We start from the raw sequence: 23,212 nt of genomic DNA, 5'->3' as shown, positions 1-23,212 counted from the left end.
AAGTCCAAGTATCTAATCTTATCTGCATAAGACCACTGCAATGAGTTTTAAAAGTTACCAAGCTCCATAAAATTTGGTTTTGGAATAGTTTTATACTTACTTATCACAAAGATTTGGATCTGATGACTGACTCAATTTGTGTAGAATATCTACTATTCCAATATCTCTGAGTTTATCCTGACGGTCTTGGGAACCTAAGACAAAAACACTGCATATTGTTAATGATATGCTCCATGCAGTTTATCAAGAACAACTAAAAAGTTGCAAGGAATGCAATACAATCCTATGCAAAGAATTCTTACAGCCAGAATACCACTTAGCTCCAGCTCCCACAATCCCCTGTGTTCACTGTGTGAATGGGGGTTAGGAGATGAGGACCTTCTTTAATGTCACCATCAATTAGACAAATCAGTTCTAGAATGCAGGGCCTTCTAGTGGCAGCCCCTTATTTCTGAAACTCCCTTCCAAAGGAGATAAACCAGATCTGTGCCACTGGGCCAACTTGTACATTTTGCAGTTGCAATTGTACATTTTGCAGTTGCAGTTTACTGACTTTGAGAATTATAAACTTACAGTATTATTAATTTCCATACACACTTGACAGTTGATTACAGTAAATGAAATAAGTGATCAACAGCTTCTTGGAGGAAGGTGTAATATAAAAATTTTAAGAAATAGAAATGCATTTTACTCTTCCAATAAACAATAGCTATTCCATACTTCTAATTTAGGTATTTTTTTCTAATCTCCAGTATTTGGCATATATGATCATTGCTGTTGTAATAATGAAGGATAATTCTTGATAATTCCTATTTAACAAATAAATTTCAAGCCAAGAATACTACAATGTCCAAATTCAACTATACAATAATTCTGTAGAAAGTCTTATATGTGACTTAATGTGAACAATCCTAGCACAGATGTGGATCTCAATATTGTGTTGTATCTAACCCTGCATGATTGGAGTTCCATCTATGCAAAAGGACCTTCCCTTCCTCTCCTCCTCGCTCTGCAGCACCGAGAGGAGGAAAGGGAAGTTTGCTCTGTGCACAACTACAGCACTGGATACAATGCAATGGAACTACTCAGTGCTACATACTCCTGTGAGCAGATTTATATCAGAAAGAATTTTGCTGCTGCAAATCAGCCTCTGCTTGTATGCAGCATTTGGTGGCCCTGATGAAAATCTTAACATGAATGGCTGCTTTGCAACACTTCCATTTTCTGAAGACAGTGCAAATATGACTCCAGACTCAACATCTTGATTTCCTCACCTCAAGATGTTTCATGTTTCAGTTATAATTTAGCTACTGGCATTTCCACATTACTTAAATTTTTCCCCAGTCAGTATGTCTTCATAACTTCCCTTGGTATTGAGGGAAGGTGAATATGGTTGTTCACTTTACCTTTCTTTTAATCTACTCATCTCCATGCTGAGATGAAAATGAATTCCACATGCTAAACAGCCTATCTTTGTTTCATCTTACATAGGCTAAATCGGGGGCTTCCCCCCCCCCAAGTGAAATTAAGAGTCTTTCAAGGGGTTTCCCTACACCTCTGGAAGTAATATACAAGGTTTGAAAAACATTTTAGGGACAACACAGATAAGTATATTTTACCTTCTTCTTCATTCCATATAAGATTAGATACACAAAACATGGCAGCCAGCTGAAGTTTAGCATTCGAATGACTCTAAATATGAACAGAAAGGTGTTGAGATATTAGAATTAAATATTTAAAAAATGTGTGTTTCTCTCAAAATTACCACCCTTCAAGCAGTCAGAAACAACATTCACAGCGTAAGGAGGGTACTACTGCCCTTCAAGAGGAGGGAAGACATTACTAAGAGGGTGCATCCTGTGCTCTGGAAAATTCTGCGGACAGCTGTTAAGTTCCTATTGTGCAACTAAATGAGAGCCACAAAGAAAATCAGTATTTCACTCTGAACTATTAAAAAGGTAGAAAACCCACCTTTTTAACTGAACATATGAAGCTGTCTTGTAGTATGTCAGACCCAGCTACCCGAATCACTATTTGAACTAGCAGCAGCTATCCATTCTCAGATAGTGCTCTCAAGTACTATCAGAGAGCCTTTTAAATGGGAGATGCCATTGATTATGTTAGATCACATACAGAAGGTAACACTGAGTTGTGGCCCCTACACAAAGGATTTTGTATATGGCAGAAACGCCTGTTCAATGAGAGTACATACCATGTAATATTTTATTTTTTGCAAGATGTCATCATTTGTCATAATAAGTTCTTTAGCTGTTGTTCCATCTGCTATGTTGGCAAGTATACATAACGTCTGGAGGGGGGAAAGGGGAGGACAGCAATAAAAGGCATTGAAAAAGCAGTCAATTGTCAAGTTATAATGACAGTTTCCATAGTTACTTAACTGAGGCCACACAGTGTTCTTAAAATTAACTTAGTATGAGATCTTGTCCTGGGGCGAGCACACTATTTTACACCTCCTCTAGAGATCCCTTGCCAGCCCCCACAATGGGTTCAGGGCGAAAAGGTAGAGAGGGAACTTGCTCCCTGTCCCATTTGTCCCTTGCAGCTATCATCAGGGCTTGCCTTAGGCCTCCCTCCTTCCTCACATCTCTCCCTATAGCTCTATAATTCACTGCAGGGTTTGTTATTTTTACTAGGTTTATTAGCACACTGCTTTCCTACTTAACTTCCTGCCACAGCGAGCTAAAAGCATGTCAGTTTTAGAAATTTTGCCTGTGGGATTTTTTTTTTCTTAAGAAGGATGAGGAACTCTTCAGAATCCTTAAATCTTCACCTTCATGTCAGGAAGTTACCAATAAGATTTGTGCAAACATCCTTAGAATGCTCACCAAATCCAGGTATTCTAGACATAATATTTCTTTGTTCAACAAAGCTATACACCATCCTGCCTGTTATGTTATATATGTATGATCAATACAAAGAATGCATACCTGTTCTTTGACTTCTACATTGTGCTCTCCTTCCAAAATGAGGGTCACTGCTTGCATGATTTGCTTCCCATGAGTACTTATTATCTGATCTATGTGCTGCCAAGTTTCAAAATATAGCATTAGCAAATAACCAGTTTTTTAAAAGTCAGACAAATTATTATTATTTTGTTTTACAAAAAAACAAAACGCCATAACAGAGTTCTTATTGCACGGACACTCGAGGCTGGGCTTCCCTCGTGCTTGATCCAGAGGCTGCAGTTAGTGTATTTGGCAAGGATTGTTATAAGAAAATGTTAATAATGCTGGAAAACCACATCCCTCTACCGTCAAACAAATCCTACAAAGTACATTTAACAAATCAAAGGAATTAGAAACTTCTCCTAGAAACTGGTCAAATTTAAAAGTGGGATCATTACACAGAACAGCTTTCTAGAAGCCGATGAGTTTTTTTAGGTTAAAGGAGATGCCTTTAAAAGGGACATATAAAGATGGTACACACAAAATAAATATTCAGCAGACCCACTGAAATGAATGATCATGACTAAGTAACAGCCATTAATGTCAACGAGTCTACTCTGAGTAAAGTTTAGTTGAATGCCACCCCTAAAGACTAAGTAGCACTTCGTTTAAAGAATAAAATTTCTCACAATCGAATTAGTCAGATCTGGAGATATTGGGTGGCACTCTAAGTATAGCTAAGGGGATCAATTCCTCAAGGAAAGAATTTCTGCTTGCCTGATGGAGCAGTCTCCTCTCTTCTCCCCCCGTGTACTACTCTAGGGGTTCTCCTGACCCTCCAAGAACCAGGGGGTGCAGGGTGGGGAGCAGGTGGAACCGAGAGAGGGAAAGCTCAGCTGTGTTAGTAGGACTCATTGTGCTGGCTCCTGCTAACACAAGTATTTGGTTGAATCCGGCTCATTGCTTATAAAGTTTTAAAACTAATCTGGATAATTTCATAAAGAGCAGCCTGTGGGAACTTTTATTCCCATACCTAAGAAGAATTTTTCTGTTTAACTACTGTACTTTTAAGATCCCTCTCAACACCAACATTCCATGAATGATCCAAATGAGCAATAATCATGTGTGATTTGGTGTGTCAGTTAAGATCATGTACTGGTTCAACAACAATTTGTGCTATTTTTCAGCATTCTACCAATATTTCCAGCGTCTCTATCATGGATCTGTAACAATTCAAAGATTAACTTCCTTTAAAGATAGATATTTGTATTTACAGCCTGATTCACGAAATACTGCATCTCGCAAGAATGATCCCTCTGTTTATGACTTTCAGCGGAGAAAGCTTTTACTCCACAAGGCTCAGAGGATGTGGTACTAGGGATTTAGGAAACACTTTGCTCTAGTCATTGCCATAGCTTTCTTTATATTGTAGGCTGATCAAGAACTATTCTCAAGCTGTGATAAAGGTGAGTGCTGTGACCTCACTCCAGTGCCAGGTATATGTAACCATATAAGTGATATCAATTTAAAAGAACTGTCCACTAATACTTTTTAAAAAAAAATATCAAAATGCTGTTTCATTATTTTACTTACCGGGCGAGTAGACAAAAGATTTCTAAGTAGTCCCAATGTCTTCATTAGTACATTTACATCAGAATCGGAGAGTAACTGGAATAATTGCTCTGTACTCAAGCCTCGTAAGATGTCTGCTTTGATCTTCTGTTCTGCTTGAAATGCCATATTCTAAAGACGATAGATAAAAAATAATCATCCCATATTTTTTCACAAAAGGACACAATTTCATTACAAAGACTGTTGCAATCTGCTACATACATAGAAACAATTATAATGTACAAGGAATATACAAGGAACAGCAAGCAAGTTTCTCCATATCCTTGAAAGCATCCTAGGGCTCAACAAGACTTTAGTTTAAGATTTTCCCACTGATCCCATTTTCAATATAATTGTGATGTCATCTTGGGGGAAGGAAACAGGGTGCAGCCATAGCTATCGGATTAACATTAATTCTTACCATTAAAGCCCAAACTCCATTCACCCTCAAGGCAAGATTGTCGCTCTGGGTTAAACTACAGAGAAGTTCTATGGCTCCTGATTCTAAAATAGGCTATCAGAACAAAAAACAAAACAAACAAAACCACAATCATTTTTTTATAATCTCAGTTATAAATTTGCCATACATGCAAATACAATTATGCTATTTTTAGATGCCAATCCATAAAATGCACACTGGTTTTTAAGTTGTTTACTTGCAGTTTGGAGATTTACCACACATCTTAGAAATACAGTGGTACCTCAGGTTAAGAACTGGAGGTCCGTTCTTAACCTGAAACTGTTCTTAACCTGAGGTACCACTTTAGCTAATGGAGCATCCCGCTGCCGCCGCACGATTTCTGTTCTCATTCTGAAGCAAAGTTCTTAACCTGAGGTACTATTTCTGGGTTAGCAGAGTCTATAACCTGAAGTGTCTGTAACCCGAGGTACCACTGTATGGGGTGATAACCAACTAAGTTGTGCTAAGAGTAGACCCATTGAAATAAATAAATTTAAGTGACTTTAAGTGCATTTATTTTGATGGGCCTGTGGAGAGTATGGCTAATGCTGGATATCACTCATGATATAAATGCAGCTGAAGCAGGTGGGTAGACTACCAGAGAACTGTTAGGATTCTTGCTCCGTGTTTGCAGTCATGGGATTGTTTTATCACATGACGCTGTATGTTTTCATTCCACAGTGTGGGAAGTGACGGAGACAGAATGTTTGGTTTACTGTGTTTCCATGATGTGGGACTATTGTCCTTTGTTCTCTCTCTGATGAGAAAGAGGAAGGAGCTAAGTCAGAATGCTCCAAGTGTTTTATATGTAAATAAAGTAGATTAGCCAAAATGCTGTGCCGCTGAGTTTCTTACGCAGATTGCCAGTACTCTGCTGGTTCCTAAGTGTGCCGATGCCTCTTGACATCAGTCGCTGTGATGTTCGGTCTGGAGAAAGCTTTTGAAGCTCCCAAATGACCGACCAGGAGGGACTAGCATGTTCTCTCCCTCCTGGTCGGTCATTCGGGCAGTGTCCTACACGTGAGTAGTGCCATATCACCCATTAAATTATATTTAGCAGCATTATTCCAGGTGCTGAACAGCCTGGTATATCTGGGCTTTGAGAAAAAATACTTCTATAGTTGGAAATCAAAGCTGGAAAGGACCAGAGACTTCAAATCCCAAGAAAGGATTCTATCCACATCAGTCCAGTGCCTGTTGATTCAGGACACACTTTTTATGTCATAAAAAAAGAACATAACACCAATATATTTTTCTGGTTAAAAAAACCAAACCTCTTTGCTTGGAGAAAATTCCAAGAGAAGATTGCATAGAGTGGAAGATGCTACCACTAAGATTTCATCTGGAGCATTCTGTAAAACCTAAGGAGAGATGGAAGGAAAACAACACTATTATTATAGTGCAGAGTCTAGACCTGATTGTGGGCTGGGTGAGGGGCTTATACACTGAAGCTGAATCTTGGGAAGATGGGGGACTTTCAAGTAAGTAGTTCTACTGTCCAAAATACAGGTAGGTTAGCTGTTTTGGATAGGGCTGCACCTCACCTGAATATTCAGGTATGTTAGTCTGGTAATACTGTACTTCTTGATCTATTATTGTCACTGGAGGCTCAAGTAGCCCCGTGACCAGACTAGCTTTGGCTGATGCATCAGTTATGGCCGTTCCTGCAAAGGGATAGCTTGGCAGCGGCAGTCCCTGCACTGGTAACCATGTGATGGGAATACTGCAGTGTGTTCTGTGTGGGCCTGCCCTTACATTTGGTCTGAAAACTGCAGCTACCACAGAACGTGGCAGTGCCCTTGTGGCTAGGGTTGACTTCCATCAACAAATTAATATCAGTTAAAAGACCTGAACTTGGTGCTAGCATGTTACTAGGTCAAATTTAAAGTTTTACTGCTAGTGTATAAAGCTTTAAACAACTTAGGACCAGCATTATCTGAGAGATGATTCCCACCCACCCCCACAATATACCTGCCCCTTCACTGTGGTCATGCATTGGAGCCCTCCTTGTGGTGACACAAGCACTGGAGGCTTATTCCATGATGGCAGTGTAGAAAAGCACTGTTTTATGGACCCCACTGCCAATTTGAGTTACACAGGCTCTGACATTATCCAGATTTCATCCAATGCAGAAAAGCTATTTCTATAGGCTTTCTCAGAAGGATGCTTTGATTTGCAGGCAGTCTCTGACTACTTCTTCAGAACTGTTTCACCTGGTTTTATATATTGCATTTTTATTGTTTTAGAAGGTAAAGGTAAGGGGACCCCTGACCATTAGGTCCAGTCGTGACCGACTCTGGGGTTGCGGCGCTCATCTCGCTTTTTTGGCCAAGGGAGCCGGCGTACACCTTCCAGGTCATGTGGCCAGCATGACTAAGCCGCTTCTAGCGAACCAGAGCAGCGCACAGAAACGCCGTTTACCTTCCTGCCGGAGCGGTACCTATTTATCTACTTGCACTTTGACGTGCTTTCGAACTGCTAGGTTGGCAGGAGCAGGGACCAAGCAACGGGAGCTCACCCCGTCGCGGGGATTCAAATCGTCGACCTTTATTTCATAATATCCTAGTAAAGTGCATTCCTGATTGTTCAGTGGCAAGCAAGGCTTGCTGTCAGTGTCAATCAGGGACAGAGAGCCCTTCTGAAGCTGTCAACTGATATAATAAAGAATAAACACAATTATTTTTCAAGCGTACACGTACCTTCATTAAAGGTTTCCATACAGCATGGTCTTGGAAACTAGTTCGGAGCTGCTGCACGGATCGTGACAAACTGTGCAAACATCTGCAAAAGAAAAAATGTAGTATTAATTACAAGGAAGCCTTTTCCAAGGTTCAGAGGATCCCTGTTCAATGGGATGAGGACAGAGACAACTTTTACCATCAGTAACTCAGTTTTCAGAAGCCGTTGCCACCCAATTTTCAGGAATTCCCCCTTCCTCTCACCCACTACAGCCGGGTCCCTCAACCCTTAAGAAAGGCTTTTTGGGTGGTAGACAGAGAGAAGAAAGGGCAATAAAGTCCACTTCTTCCATACTACTTCAACAAGTTTAGTGCTGAAGCCAACCAACTTCCAAGATAATTTTCATTCCTCAGTTAACCTTGTGAGAAATATTTACAGAAAAGATAATAACGCAAATATTACTGAGAATTATCTGAACATTATCTGAACATTAATTCATCTTGCTTTTCAAGCTCATAGTTATTGTTGATTTTTAGTTTTAAGTGTTTTAAAATCAATGTATTTCCTAGCTAATGAAGTGAAAAATAGTAAGGCAAAGCACCCTGGATGTAAGTCTACTCACATAAGGTAACTTCATACCTGACTGCAGCTAAGCGCACCTTGATGCTAGATTCAGACAAGCCATTCACAATCCGATCCATCATATTTTCAGTTTCAATTATCTGAGGGAAACGTTATGAAATCAAATCAGTTAGCTGGAACATGTGGCAGTAGAATAATTCAATCTCCAAAACAGAACATGGCATCTAGTACATTTAGCTCAATATTCCAAACTCTACAGAGAACATATAAAAATATTAACTGGAAAAAATGTTATTTCCCCCAAATAGAAATTTCTGGGGGAAATGTTTCGCACTTGTACAATGACACTCAGTAATGCAGATTTACATTTTAATATGTGTAATATTTTCACAATATTTTTGGAATATTTTCAGCCATCACCTTTTCTTTTTTTGATAATATTTTTTATTAAGTTTACATTTTACCATAATCACAATCCATTAAATAATCTCATCACCAATAACATTGCTCAAACTTAGCTTCGACTTCCCCCCATCCCACTCTCTGGCTTTCATAAATATTCACTTATATCTTAGCATTTCTATAACCACCTATTTACCTTCTTTCTATCTTAATAAAATTTACCTTATTAATTGTAAACCAGCTCCCAACATTAACATTACAAAATATTTTAACTCAAACCTACAAACGTTTTCAGATGTTTACAATGTTCTTTCATATATTGTATAAATTTACTCCAGTCCTTTCAGCCATCACCTTTTCATATGAAAAACTTCATGCTGCAAATAGCATGTTTGGACACAGGCTGCGACCATTTTGCATGGGGGTTCAATTCCTGGCTTCCGGGAGCATCAGTAGAGCACACATAAATCCACCTTGCCCTGTTCCGTCCTCTTCCGGGTCCAAAAGGACCCACAGGCTTGTGGTCAGGCATCAATTCGATGCGTGCAAAAAGGTCACCACTTATACTATGTTTTCTTTGTGACAAAGAATGTGGTAAAAAGGTAAAGGGACCCCTGACCATTAGGTCCAGTCGTGGCCAACTCTGAGGTTGTGGCGCTCATCTCGCTTTATTGGCTGAGGGAGCCGGCGTACAGCTTCCGGGTCATGTGGCCAGCATGACTAAGCTGCTTCTGGCGAACCAGAGCAGTGCATGGAAACACCGTTTACCTTCCCGCCGGAGCGGTACCTATTTATCTACTTGCACTTTGATGTGCTTTCAAACTGCTAGGTTGGCAGGAGCAGAGACCGAGCAACGGGAGCTCACCCCGTCGCGGGGATTCGAACCACCAACCTTCTGATCGGCAAGCCCTAGGCTCTGTGGTTTAACCCACAGCGCCACCCGCATCCCTAAAGAATGTGGTGGGGTCTCCTAATTCACTTCCTTAAAGTCACATATCTATATGTGTACAGAGTATCTCCCAGATAGCAAAAGAGTAATGTTCCATACCAGGGATGGTAACCTGCCCCATCCCCTCCACCTCCCCTTAAGGGCTGCACTGCCTCAGGGGAAAGTGATCCTAGGGCCACATACCAACAGTGGGTGAGACCAAAGTATGTAAGGATACACCCTACTTAATTACTTAAATACTTACTTACTTACTTACTTACTTACTTACTTACATTCATTTACACCCACATACACCCACACCTTTGTCTGCATTACTACACACTGAAAAAGCAGTGCCTCCCTCCTTTGGCAGTTGCATCACTGTTTCCTACTTATCAGCCAAGGGAGACTTTAGGGAGGGGAGATTTATGTCTCCTTTCCTCACAATGCATCCCTAACAGCACTGCTCAGCTAACTGGAGGGAAATAGTGCAGTGGCTAGAAAGACGGAGCAATGCCTAGAAAGAGAGAGGCAGGCCAGCTGGGCAGGATTTGCAAGAAAGATGCAATTGTCCCACAGGCCAAAGGTTCTACACCACCTAGGTAGTTTACCTAGTAAATGCAACATTTCTTCACAATGCTCATTTGTTACTATTATTTTTTGCATGCAGTTTCCTGAGTGTCAGACGTTTCTGTAGCTATGATTATATTGACCAGTAACAAGCGAGACACACCAATGGAAATACTTTCCCTTCTTAGGGTGTACTCTCCCACCCCAACCTCACTGGATATGGTATGATTCCACATTCATACAACTTTTCAGGAGTGACAACAGCAGAATGGCTATCAGCTGCTAAGAATGGTGACTCTTGTATATATCTAGACCCCTGCCCAATAAAGATGCAGAAAGTTACAGAAAGGTAGAATAGCAAAGAAGGGTTTTAAAATGTGTCTTGCGAAAGTGTCTGAAGGTCAAAAAAATATGGGGTCTGGCTAACTAAGGATGGAAAGCAAGTTCAGTAAACAAGCAAGAAAAAGGAAGACCACCAACCTGTATCTACAGTGGTACCTCAGGTTAAGAAGTTAATTCGTTCTGGAGGTCCGTTCTTAACCTGAAACTGTTCTTAACCTGAAACACCACTTTAGCTAATGGGGCCTCCCGCTGCTGCTGTGCTGCCATCATGTGATTTCTGTTCTCATCCTGAAGCAAAGTTCCTAACCCGAGGTACTATTTCTGGGTTAGCCGAGTCTGTAACCTGAAGCATCTGTAACCCAAGGTACCACTGTAAGTCTTTTGCCAAGGACACACAATCACTGTACTTGTCTGGAAGGTCAGGGCAACTGCTTTGACTGGAATATACCACTTCCTGTCTGCAAGCTATTGGTATTGGAAAATACATTCATGCCAAGACTCACCTTCTTTCTTATATCTTCATCATTCGCTCCAAGTGCAGCATAGAGCTTGAATGCAGCCTGGCGCAGTTCATGAGCATGCTTTAGGTCATGATCAAGCTATTAAAAAATAATAATAATAATCAAATTCAAGTTATACTTAAATTGCAATCTTTTGGCTGTTGATAGAACAGTGTCCACTTTCCAATGTCTAAGTAACAAGAGAGTGAAATAAACCAAAGCCTTGGGCAATATACTTTTTAGGCCCCTTCCGCTACCACCTATTAGAGTCACATTTGCACCTGTCAATGTTTGCTGCGTTTGTACCAGTGAATACTGTTCAAAGTTTATACAGCTGGGACTATATTCTGTGTCTTGCCCCAAGTAGTACTCATTCTGTTTTGTTTAGTGATCCAGTTGGGATCTTACAAAGAACGTACTAATTGCAACACCAAACAACCCAGACAAAAAGGCATTTGATTACAGCAACAAAGAAAACTGGGATATCTTATACCTCCTTGCATCTAATTATTAGCCAATCAATGAGAACTGAGTGCCTAGTTACTATATATTTTAATCTTTCACACGCAATCTCCCCACATACTTTTGGGAAGTTTCCGAATTTACTGAAGACATACCCTTTTTATATCAGTGATGGCACTCACTGAACTCGGATATTTGAAGTAGTCAGCAAGCATTGCAATAAGGTGGTCAGTAATACTGGCGATTCTTTGTAGTTCAATATCTGCTTCAATCAAATAGGCAAGAGTTTCTGCTCCATCTACTCTCTCCTCTAGTAGCCTCTCCTTACTACACATCCGCGCCAAACATGGTAGTGTCTGGAAAGTACAAAATCATTATTATTATTTTGAAGTAACTCATCTATACCTGCTTTTGAAATTTGTTAGGTTTGTCATTTAGATCAACTTTCAGATAAAAAAGACATTTTCTAAGCGTAGATCTTCTCAGAGATCTAGACAAGTCTCTGTACAAATGCAAAATTTAAAATAGCCACTGCCATTAGTGTCCCTGCACCATCAAAGTAACTTGTACAAACAATACAAATTTATATGCAGCTAGGAACCTGAAAATAAAGTAACTGTCTAATATCCACTTAGACTTGCCAAGGTTTACTTGATCTGCCGTACACAGCTTCATGATTTAAAGGCCAAATGACTTAGCACTAAGATGGAACAAAGTTATCCAAAAGCAAACTGGTCAATAATTCACTTATGGTAGTGGTCATAGGGACTGAAACAATCTACTTCCCCTGCAATAACTTTGAAAAATAAAGTGACACCAGAATGCATGGTAATCTCTCTCCTACAGGGAGCCTTCACAAAATCAAGACCAAGACAAGTACTAATCCCTAAATATTAACAGATACAAAACATGATTTATCTACTACGGGCTTGAATTTAACGACTGGGCTGCTAGTCACAGATGACCAGGCTGATGGAAGAAGGATGGCTCTGTGCCAGCCATATAGGAAGGAAAGCCCTTTCTTCTGTGAACACCACAAAACTGTGTGGAGTGGCAGAGGAAGAATACATCACTTTGCCCCTCCTTCACCCTTTTGCTTGGTACAAGTTTTTTCTTCTTCTTGCACTACCCTGCGCCTTTCTGATCTAGTGAATAGAACCCGGAACCCAGACAGGAACATATTTTTTGTTCTGGTACTTACCAAGATGCAATGGGGAGAAAGAGAAATGGGGTGAATTTGAATACCAAGAGAAATGGGGTGAATTTGACAGCGAAAAATGTGAATCTTTTTAAAGATAATTATGATAAATGTTGGACAGAAGTTAAGAAAGATTTAGACATATGGTCAAGGCTGAAACTTTCCTTGTTAGGCAGAATTGCTGTTATCAAAATGAATGTATTGCCTAGAATGTTATTTTTGTTTCAGACATTACAAATAATAGACAAGATGGACTGTTTCAAGAGGTGGCAGAAAGACATATCGAAATTTGTTTGGCAGGGCAAAAAGCCAAGAATAAAATTTAAGACATTAACAGATGCGAAAGATAGAGGGGGTTTTGCCCTGCCGGACTTAAGACTTTACTATGAATCAGCAGCGTTTTGCTGGTTGAAAGATTGGCTGCTCCTCGAGAATACAGACATTTTGGATCTTGAAGGATTTGATAACAGATTTGGTTGGCATGCATATATATGGTATGACAAGGTAAAATTGCATAAAGGTTTTAAGAACCATATGGTGAGGAAAGCTCTGTATAATGTTTGGATAAGGTATAAAGATCTGTTTGAAAGTAGAACCCCCAGGTGGCTGTCACCAATGGAAGCAAAAGAGGTGAAAAAATTGAATATGGGTTCTAATTGGCCTAAATATTTTGAAATTATAGAACAAGATGGTGAAAATGTAAAATTGCAAAGTTTTGAGAAACTGAAGTTTAAGGTGAGAGATTGGTTACATTATCGACAGATAAATGAAGTATTCAAACAGGACAGAAAGAAAGGCTTCCAAGTGGAGAAGTCAAAACTAGAAACAGAACTGTTAGAACCCAATACTAAAAACTTGTCAAGAATGTACAACTTGCTGTTGAAATGGAATACTCAAGATGAAATGGTGAAATCCAGCATGATCAAATGGGCACAGGATATTGGGCATGACATGGAGCTTGCTGACTGGGAGCAGTTATGGACCACTGGTGTTAAATTTACGGCATGTAATGCCTTAAGAGAAAACATTATGAAAATGATCTACAGGTGGTACATGACTCCTGCTAAGTTAGCAAAGATCTATCATTTGCCCAACAACAAGTGTTGGAAGTGTAATGAAATGGAGGGAACTTTCTATCACCTTTGGTGGACCTGCCCGAAGATTAAGGCTTTCTGGGAAATGATCTATAATGAAATAAAAAAAGTTCTGAAGAGAACGTTTGTTAAAAAACCAGAGGCCTTTCTCTTGGGCATGGTGGGTCAAATGGTGCCAAAGAAGGATAGGACATTTTTTATGTATGCCACTACAGCAGCAAGAATTCTTCTAGCAAAGTATTGGAAGACGCAGGATTTACCCACGTTGGAAGAATGGCAGACGAAGGTGATTGATTATATGGGACTGGCAGAGATGACTGGCAGAATTCGAGACCGGGGGAAAGAGGCGGTGGATGAAGATTGGAACAAATTTAAAGTTTATCTCAAAAACTGTTGTAATTTGGAAAATTAGGGGCTCAGAGCTATAAGAGATAAAGAACTACAGTTGTATTAATAACTAACAGAAGTTAAATATATGAAATATAATTAAGCTTATTATCAGAGGGTTGCTGAAAAATCTTGAAACAAGAATGCAGAAAAGGGGTGGTATGGGGAAGTCGACTTTGTGTTTGTTTATGTTTATGTTTTTGTTTTGTTTTTTCTTTACTTATGGAAAACTAATAAAAATTTATTATAAAAAAAAGAAAAGAAAGGTCTTTCAAATATGTGTGGCAGAACAAGTAAATTTTCACTATTCTCCTAAATGACAAACTGATATACAATGCTGCATTTCCTCTCCTGATCTGCAAAGTGCAGAGGAACAGGGGTATTCGTTCATGTTCTGGCACCATCCAGAATAGCTGCTGGAAGAGGGCTATAACCTACTCTCCACACAATATCAAATGCTTTTCAAATTGCCCTTTGTATCATTCAATATACCCTCAATTTCTCAGTATGATCCCCAGGCTGCCCCATTCCCAGGATGGGGAGCATCTCACATAGGCAACGACTGTGCAGCACAACCATCATCCAAGGCAGTGTACTCAGTATAGTGAACTAACTTCTAAATCAACTTGACTTTAGTCCAAACCTGAGAAGCTGATAAAGGTATGTTGCATTGATGATACATATGCAACTTTAAAAACAAAAACAAAAACCCCTTCCGCTCCAAAAGACTCTTCACATAGAACACATTGCTGCAGTCCATACGGTTAACAAGGATAGGCCAACAGAAGTCAAGAGCAAAGAGGGTGCATATTTCATAACCATACTACCAAAAACTAGCAGCTGCTAATCACCACCAAGTAGGAACAGCTTTATTAGTGCTTCCTAAATTCCTAGGCGAGACCCTGGTGCAAAACACAATTTGTCTAAGTACAGCTATATGCTTACTCAACTTACCTTTAACACAATGCAGGTATCATCAGTGCGAATTGCTCCAGCTCTGCACATGTAAGTAAGGCTACAATGGAACATCAAAATGCTGATTAACTGACACATGTAGTATATACAGAGAATTATTTTTTTTAAATCATTAGAAGGCTTACACTACCTTAGACAGAACTACAGACCTAATTTACCCATATTGTCAGAAGTATCAAGTATATTTTAGATTTTGTTTTGTCTCATTGCTGAATGAACCATTCAGCAGTTAAGGGGACACGCTTTAAAAACAAATGAAATAGTAAAGCTCTGGAAAGCAGAAGAAGAGTATCATGACCCTTGTTAGAGCAGATATAAGCTGGTGGGGAAGAAAGCTATACTAAAGTGGAACGCAGGAAGCTGCCTTATAACAGGTCAGAGAATTTGTTCATCTAGCCCGTACAGTCTATTCTGACTCCCAATGGGCCACCAGAGCTTTAGGCAGAGACAGCCCACTCCCATTACCCCCTTTAACTGTAGATGCCAGTTACTGAAGCTGGAACTTTCTTCATGTAAATCTTCTACTCTACCACTGAGCAAGAGGCCCTGTTGGTAGTGCCATAGTAGTGTGAGTGGTCAAGTGGACACAACTACATAGTTTAACTATGCACTCTATGAAGAAGTACTTTGTTTTGTTGGTCCTGACTCTTTACAACATTCAGCTTCACTAGATGTCCCCGAGTTCTAATGTCCCCGAGTTCTAATGTTATGAGAGGGAGAAAAATTGCACCTGTGTGTGGATCCAGGAGCATTTCAGAAAAAACTACCATCAGCATCCTACCTAGCAATCTAAAGTTCACTTCCTGGGCCTCATAACTACATTTGCCCATGTCATTGTGCCAACATGCACCAAGATCACCAACTCCTACCAGGCTATCTAGACAACAAGCAACATCTGCAACCTTCACATTAGGTGGGCAATCTGCAGGCCCAGGTATTTAATGCTGCTGTTATGTGAGCAGAACATAATTCTGCTTGCAAAGTAAGTCTTTCCCTTCCTCTCCTGCCCACCTTCAGCACTCCTTCACGCCCTTATCTATTCCAGAGGCCTGAAGGACCCTCTTGAGCAGTCTCACGGTGAGAGTGGAATACAACCCTTTGATTTTGCTAATTTGCTGTATGGGTTGACACAGTTGTGTAGTCATAATTTATTGTGACAAGTAAATATGTGTAGCATTTAAAGCAGGCTTCCTCAACCTCAGCCCTCCAAATGTTTTTTGGCCTACAACCCCCATGATCCCTAGCTAGCAGGACCAGTGGTCAGGGATGATGGGAATTGTAGTCTGAAAACATCTGGAGGGCTGAGGTTGAGGAAGCCGGATTTAAAGTGCTACTCCTTCTTGAGCCTGAAGAATATTACCATTTGGCTGATGTGAGCTGCATTTCAATAGGCTTGTCTCTTTGTAACATCTTCACAAAAATCTGTGGTAATAGTTCTCCATCAACCAACACTGAAAATGAGAAAATCAAAGTGTCAGGAAGTAACTAAATTGTAATTACTTAGCAAAATTGCAATTACTTTGTGAATCTGTATATTGACAGCAAAGTGCTCAGCTTACCATTTACGAGAGTCAATGATACCTGGGGGTTTTCAAAGGCTAGAACTGCAAAGCATTTCAGTGCTTGCATTCGAACCTGTATAAAAACACACATTTATAAATTTATGTTTTATGTAAAATCAGTCAAAGCTACTATCACTTAAATATTTGTCAGAAGTCCACTGAAAATGTGGTGCAAATATGAAGGAAGTCCTTTAAAAAAGCTAGGAGGGTTAAGTGATTAGAGCCACAGTTCTCAAACTGAGAGGGAGCCCTGCCAAAACAGAATCTGAATCATTACTAGAGCAGAAATCATCTTCTCCTTCACTCTGAAACTTTTATGCACTCCAGTTTGTGCAGAATGAGTGCTCACCCACGTTTCCCTGCTTCCTTCCCAATCAGTATAATGAACGAGTCTCCTTTTTGCTGAACAAGAGTTAACACTGCCAGTCCCACGTTCTTCATTCTCCTCCCTTCCATTTGACATGCTGCAAGGGCCTGTCAATCAGCTTCTTCTTTGACACTCTACCCTCCCTTGCATCATAATTGCATTTGATATTTGGGCAGTTACTTTCCCACATAATGTAAACAGGCTCAGTGCAACCTAATTTGAGAAACGACCTTTGGCTACTTATAATGAGTCAAAATAAAATGCCCACAAGGTTTCTCACTGCCAATTCATATAAGGCTAAGCACACAGGGGATTTTCACTTTCCAGAGCTATCAGGAAACCCCTTTTTCAGGGAAGTGTAACTCTACGAGTCAACGTCTAAATGCATGGAACAGAACATACTTCTGATTAAAACTACAGGATGTTCCATTTCGAAAGAACGCAACGGAAGCCTTAATATTTGGAACTTGCAGAGCATTTGTATCCAGTGAATTATCCAGTGAATATTTATTATACAATTTGTAGCACAGGTCCTCACATCCTTTTACTCAATTTACAGATAAAATCAGAGTTGCCAATGAACTTTGTATAAAGCCAATTTGGCTGGTTCAAAAAGATCATAGGAAGCTACTTTCTACTAAGTCCTTTCTACTTGTCCATCTAGCCTAGTAGTGGCAATTCTGACTGGGAGTGGCTCTTCAGGGTCTCAGGCCAGTCTTTTAATTCACTTGCCACCAAAACAACCAAACTCTTCCAAGAGGCCTCTTCATCATAGCAATTCCCCAATAATATCTGACATGGACCAGGTTCCATGCTAAGAGCATGATCCAGAACTATTCTAGATGACATGGAATGTTTTCAAACATCACAAAAGGTCATCTAAGTAATTAATCTAATTTTTCCAGGTTAATTTTAAAACTGACCAGGGGAAGCAAATCAAGACCTTCCTAAAGAATGATGTGCTGGGAGATGCCAGATACAGAATTCTCCCTGTGCAGTCTCCCAAGCAGCATCCAGCGGGGATTTACTTTCAATCCCCTTCCTCCATTTCCCTAAATATTAAACATATACAGTGGTATCTCGGGTTACATACGCTTCAGGTTACAGACTCCGCTAACCCAGAAATAGTACTTTGGGTTAAGAACTTTGCTTCAGGATGAGAACAGAAATCATGCTCCGGTGGCGCGGCAGCAGCAGGAAGCCCCATTAGCTAAAGTGGTGCTTCAGGTTAAGAACAGTTTCAGGTTAAGAATGGACCTCCAGAATGAATTAAGTACTTAACCCGAGGTACCACTATACTTGAATTCAACAAAGTGCAATTTTATTTTCTATGTTTCGGAAAGTTAACTTTGAGGAGGTCTAGTTTTCTTTTATTACTTCATGTTATGTACTAAGTAGTCGTCTTGGGCCAAAGTTAATGTTATTCACTGAAGATAGAAATGACTCAATTCAGTATACACTTTGCTTTGAAGAATTTAATTGTCTGAATCTTTTCTTAATTCTGCCATTGGCCATTTCTGCCATATAATTAATTTGTAATTTGAAGTTTCAGGCACTAATTAACAGTGCCTGTTAAAACTATCCTCTCCCAGGGCACCTGATGGAATAAGATGAGCTGGTTTGCCATGGTTTCTTTGTTGGTGATGTTCTGAGTAGTTCATCTTATATTTGTTTTCTTTTTGGAGGTTGGTGTCCTTTTCAATGTTACAAGGTTAATTACTTATAGCCATTTTTTAACATTTCTACATTTTAAATTTCCTGCAAGTAGTTGGTATTAGGAGAATAACAAAACAATTAAGTAATGATTAAGCATGCTACTGCATGACAGGAATAATGTTGCCAGGAAGATGCCATCAGAGATATTTCTTCAACTTCACTTTCCTCTACCCCTTTCCATGATGTTCCCTTCTACTCTCCCACTTTCTTCTTTTTTTATTGCTCTCAAGTATATAACAGAAGAGCCCTTTATAAGAAAATATGCTTTGTGATGTTTCCCCATATCTGTACACACACTGCTAAAAGTGAAACGCTTGCAGTCTCTTCTGTACCAAAACAGCAGCTTCTGTTGCACTTACTTCTTCACTCCAGCAATGATGCTGCATCAAGATTCAAACTAATGGCTTACTTTATAGAATAGAGGTTATATTAATGCCTTACTTTATAAGATGTAGAAGTTAACAGGTGAGCAATATTCTGCACTGCTCCATGGTTAAACAGGACTGTCTGATGGTCTGGACCCTATTAAAAAAGAAAAAAGCCATTGCTCCTTAAATGTAAAGGGAGAAGAAATAATTATTTACTGTACATAATGCATACTAAATTAAAAGGTTACTCATTTTCCAAGTTTATTATTGTTCATTCCAAGCTAATAGACTGGATTTTTACGGCATCTTCCAAAATTGCTACCAAAAGAGAGTCAAGCTAAATTTTTAAGAAAGAATCCAGCAACTCCAGTAAGGGCTAAGATGCTAAGATTTCTGTTGTGCTGCTTTTCCATATAAAGTAGCAGCCGATTTGAGGGGGGCAGTGGGCCAGAACTGCAGGGAAATGTTTAACCCTCCACCAATATCCCAGGAAACTGCCCCCCACCACAGCTGTAATTTGCTATGGAAAAGTAGCTACGTGGCAGCTGGGTGGTGGTGGCTTCCATTAGAAAAGCTGTGGTAACTGCTATTTAAAAAGAAAAAACCTGAGACACATACCCAAAACTGCACATTTAATGCAATGTGCAGTTTAGCTGTAACAAATTTCGTTCATCAAAATTCTGCTCTTTCTCATATTAGACTCAGAAAACATTTATTTTCTTTTTAATCAGGCACTATAAATTATTCAATTTTTGTATTTTTAAAAGACAAGCAGCAAAATATGAAAGCAAGCTTCTGGTAAAAATCCAGGCTTGAATCCAAAGTTGTCTCAAACAAAGTGCTGCCACTCTCACAAGACAGCCCTGCCAAATTCTTCCAGTTTTCCCTTCCATTGTAGAACACACACACACACCCTTATCTATCCCATGCTACAGAGTGGCTTTGGGGGAGCACAAGGGGTGGAGGGGAAGGGAGCCAGAAAAGACAACCTGTGCAAGTGGCCCTTCATTCTCTGAATCCAACCCATACACCAAATGTCACACGGTTCAATGCACTGGATTACCACCTCCTGTGATGTTGAGATACCTTGAACCCTAAGGTCTGATGCTGCAACAGAATTAGATCCTCATCTTTCCCTTTATTACAGGAATCAACTCTAGCTTTAGTGGCTAGAAAGAAATTTTGATGGCATGGCATATCCTACAGCAGACACCAGGATCTAGTGGTTTACTCTAAGTACATGAGATTTTGGGTGAGCAGAATGGCTTCTAGAACCCCGCAGGCCATTTTCTTACTTGCATTTTAATATCCTGACTTAGTAATGAAAGAATGTACAGACTGACTAGGAGTTGTAAACTGAAGAAGAGATCCAAAGTGCTTTGTAAGATGTGCATCTCAAACGGACAACTGATCATTCCAACTTCAATGACAATTAATTTTCATAACTCTTTTGTCTCTACTTTCTGATAATGCTCCCCCTCCCCCAAATGTAATGGTAACAATATAGAACAGGTGACGATACTCCCATTTTTTGTGTCTAAAGTGGAAGCTCCAAGCCTTAAAAGCTGTGCAATTATTGGAGATGACAGCTGGGCATCAGAGCCTAAAGAAATATTTCTCAAATACCAAACTGTGGTTGAACATGACCAACAGTAGGCAACTCTACTGAAACCCTATTACTACTAAGCACTTTGCCCAGCAAAGTTTATCAGATCCTGGATGGGCTTGAACTGTTCAGGGAAAGGGGGGGATGTCTGGCAGTGGGTGCAATTTTTGGAGGAAATAGATGCAGAATACATGTCCATGTGTAGTCTCAGCAAGCTTCATGAAGTTAGTAAAGACAACTGTCAACTGGAGACAGAAAATACTGCAAAAGAAAGCTAAATCCACAAGATGGAAAAAGGAACACAGGTTGCAAGAACTTTGTGGGAATGTGAGAAAAGAAAGCCTTTCAGCTGACAGAGAAGCAGCAAGGAACAAGGACGGACAGAAATATATATACTGGGAATATTAAAGCATTTGTATCCCGCCTTTCCACTGAAAAATGCTTAAGAAGGTTCATAATTTGCAATTTCCCCCCAAATGTCAGATAGTTTAATAAACCTATTCCCCCCCCCCCCATGAAAGGCACAGGCAATAATCATTCTTCTCACGTGTGTCTTACATCTAATATCATAGAATGGGAAGCCTGTAACAGAGTTTAAACTCTGCAGGAAATATCCTGCCAGCTCGCCTACCAATTGACTTTTAAAAGCAGTATTCTTAAATAGGAAGACATGAAAAAAGGAAGAGTCAAAAGAAATCCCAATATATTTTAGTATAATTAAAGTATAGTGTTGTCCATTTGCTGTTTTTATTCTCTTCCTTATGATATTTTACTTATCTGTGGCATTTTATATGTGCCTGTTTCGTTCATTTACAACTTTATTTTCAACCCACCCTTTTAATAATGGGTTCATGTATTTCCTTTCTCTCCCTCCCCTCAACAAGTCGGTGTTTTAGATATTGTAAAGATTATGAAAAAGTTCAAAAATATAAATTTATACAAAACAGCCAGATTTTAAAAGGCAGAAAATCGCATGGACAACTAGATGGCCTCAAACATACTAGTCATCTTTTCACCCAATTCGTTTTGTTGCAATAAATATCAGAAACCAAAAGATACGCAACTCCAATATGGTGGTGGTGGCTGCTTAAAAAGAAAAAAATGCTGTTTGGCTAGTTTATCTTTCCTGTCTCTATTCCTTCAACCTCATCCTAGAGCAGGCTTCCTCAACCTTGGCCCTCCAGATGTTTTTGGTCTACAACTCCCATGATCCCTAGCTAGCAGGACCAGTGGTCAGGGATGATGGGAATTGTAGTCTCAAAACATCTGGAGGGCCAAGGTTGAGGAAGCACGTCCTAGAGTATCTTTTTTAATAGGTAGGTTATAAGCCTATGGCTGGACTTACAAAAAGAAACTTCTCCCTAACTATGTTTTTCCTTGATGATCACTTGTAATCGAGTAAGAATATTTTACTCAATACAACTGAACATAAATTATAAAAGATATGCCTAGTCCAAATTTTTATGATACAGATAAACAATTAGATTTCAGAAAGACAAGGTAAAATACCTATTCACCCCATCTGAAATTGAGGCCCTAATTATGTTACTTTAAACCAGGGGTCAGCAAACTATTTCAGCAGGGGGTCTGTCCACTGTCCCTCAGACCTTATGGGGGGCCGGACTATTTTTTTTGGGGGGGGGGGGAATGAACGAATTCCTATGCCCCACAAATAACCCAGAAATGCATTTTAAATAAAAGCACACATTCTACTCATGTAAAAACACACTGATTCCCTGACCGCCCACGGGCCGGATTTAGAAGGTGATTGGGCCGGATCCGGCCCCCAGGCCTTAGTTTGCCTACCCATGCTTGGTTGTAGTCAAATTAGACTAGTGCAGAGTTTCCATCAGTTTCCATTACAGTTTATTTTTGCCACCCACAACGATTGCCCCTCTCACAACAAAAGGATTAAAACTTTAGAATAAGTTAAGGATGTTTGATTCCTCGGTTCTGCTTTGTGTTCAGAGTCTAATGGATTCTCATAATGGGATAAGGGAAGAGTTTTTTCCCTGGCCAGTTGACTACTGAACCCTCCCACCCCAATTCTGCTCTAATGTACAATTAGGTTCAACTGACTAAGTCACCCAAAGTCATTTTCCGTAGAAACCTACAGAGTGATGTAAAGTTCTGCTCTATTTACAGTACATTGTGTGGGGAGTTGATAGCTGGAAAGTCTTGGCTTGAGGTTGACAATTTGGACTTTATGGCTATTTGTACTCTTCTGGTGATATGAACATCAACATCCATACTACAAAAACCAGCCCTACTTCATATACCACTCAACAGTGTTGTTTTTGCCACAATCCTCTCATAAGGCTGGTGGCTCCAAATCAGAGCAGCAAAACTTTTCTCTTACTATTAAAAATATATATGACTCAATTAGCCAATAAAATATATACACAAAATCTGGCTCAAGTAGAAATCTGACGTTATGCAACAAGTAACCAAGTTAACAGCTGTGAAGAATCTGGACTTTTAAGACAGACTTCAGCTA

At 39.7% G+C, this 23,212-nt stretch overlaps 1 protein-coding gene across 3 annotated transcripts in view; it reads right to left on the bottom strand.

Moving 5' to 3' along the window:
* The window catches only part of ARMC8 (armadillo repeat containing 8), a 52,983-nt gene that overhangs the window by 2,706 nt on the left and 27,065 nt on the right, over nt 1–23,212 (bottom strand). For all 3 annotated transcript variants that reach the window (XM_028730798.2, XM_028730796.2, XM_028730797.2), the window contains 15 exons: nt 19,183–19,263; nt 16,656–16,731; nt 16,457–16,547; nt 15,076–15,136; nt 11,598–11,798; nt 10,984–11,079; nt 8,296–8,378; nt 7,677–7,758; nt 6,252–6,338; nt 4,939–5,031; nt 4,500–4,649; nt 2,949–3,044; nt 2,213–2,308; nt 1,620–1,692; nt 101–194 (listed from right to left, as the gene is read on the bottom strand). In XM_028730798.2, coding sequence (XP_028586631.1) covers nt 101–194; nt 1,620–1,692; nt 2,213–2,308; nt 2,949–3,044; nt 4,500–4,649; nt 4,939–5,031; nt 6,252–6,338; nt 7,677–7,758; nt 8,296–8,378; nt 10,984–11,079; nt 11,598–11,798; nt 15,076–15,136; nt 16,457–16,547; nt 16,656–16,731; nt 19,183–19,263 — 1,460 coding nt within the window. The remainder of the gene's footprint in view (nt 1–100; nt 195–1,619; nt 1,693–2,212; nt 2,309–2,948; nt 3,045–4,499; nt 4,650–4,938; nt 5,032–6,251; nt 6,339–7,676; nt 7,759–8,295; nt 8,379–10,983; nt 11,080–11,597; nt 11,799–15,075; nt 15,137–16,456; nt 16,548–16,655; nt 16,732–19,182; nt 19,264–23,212) is intronic.

The sequence above is a fragment of the Podarcis muralis genome, chromosome 6, assembly GCF_964188315.1.
Source record: "Podarcis muralis chromosome 6, rPodMur119.hap1.1, whole genome shotgun sequence".
Lineage (NCBI taxonomy): Eukaryota > Metazoa > Chordata > Lepidosauria > Squamata > Lacertidae > Podarcis > Podarcis muralis.
This window is presented reverse-complemented; position numbering and strand designations above follow the sequence as displayed.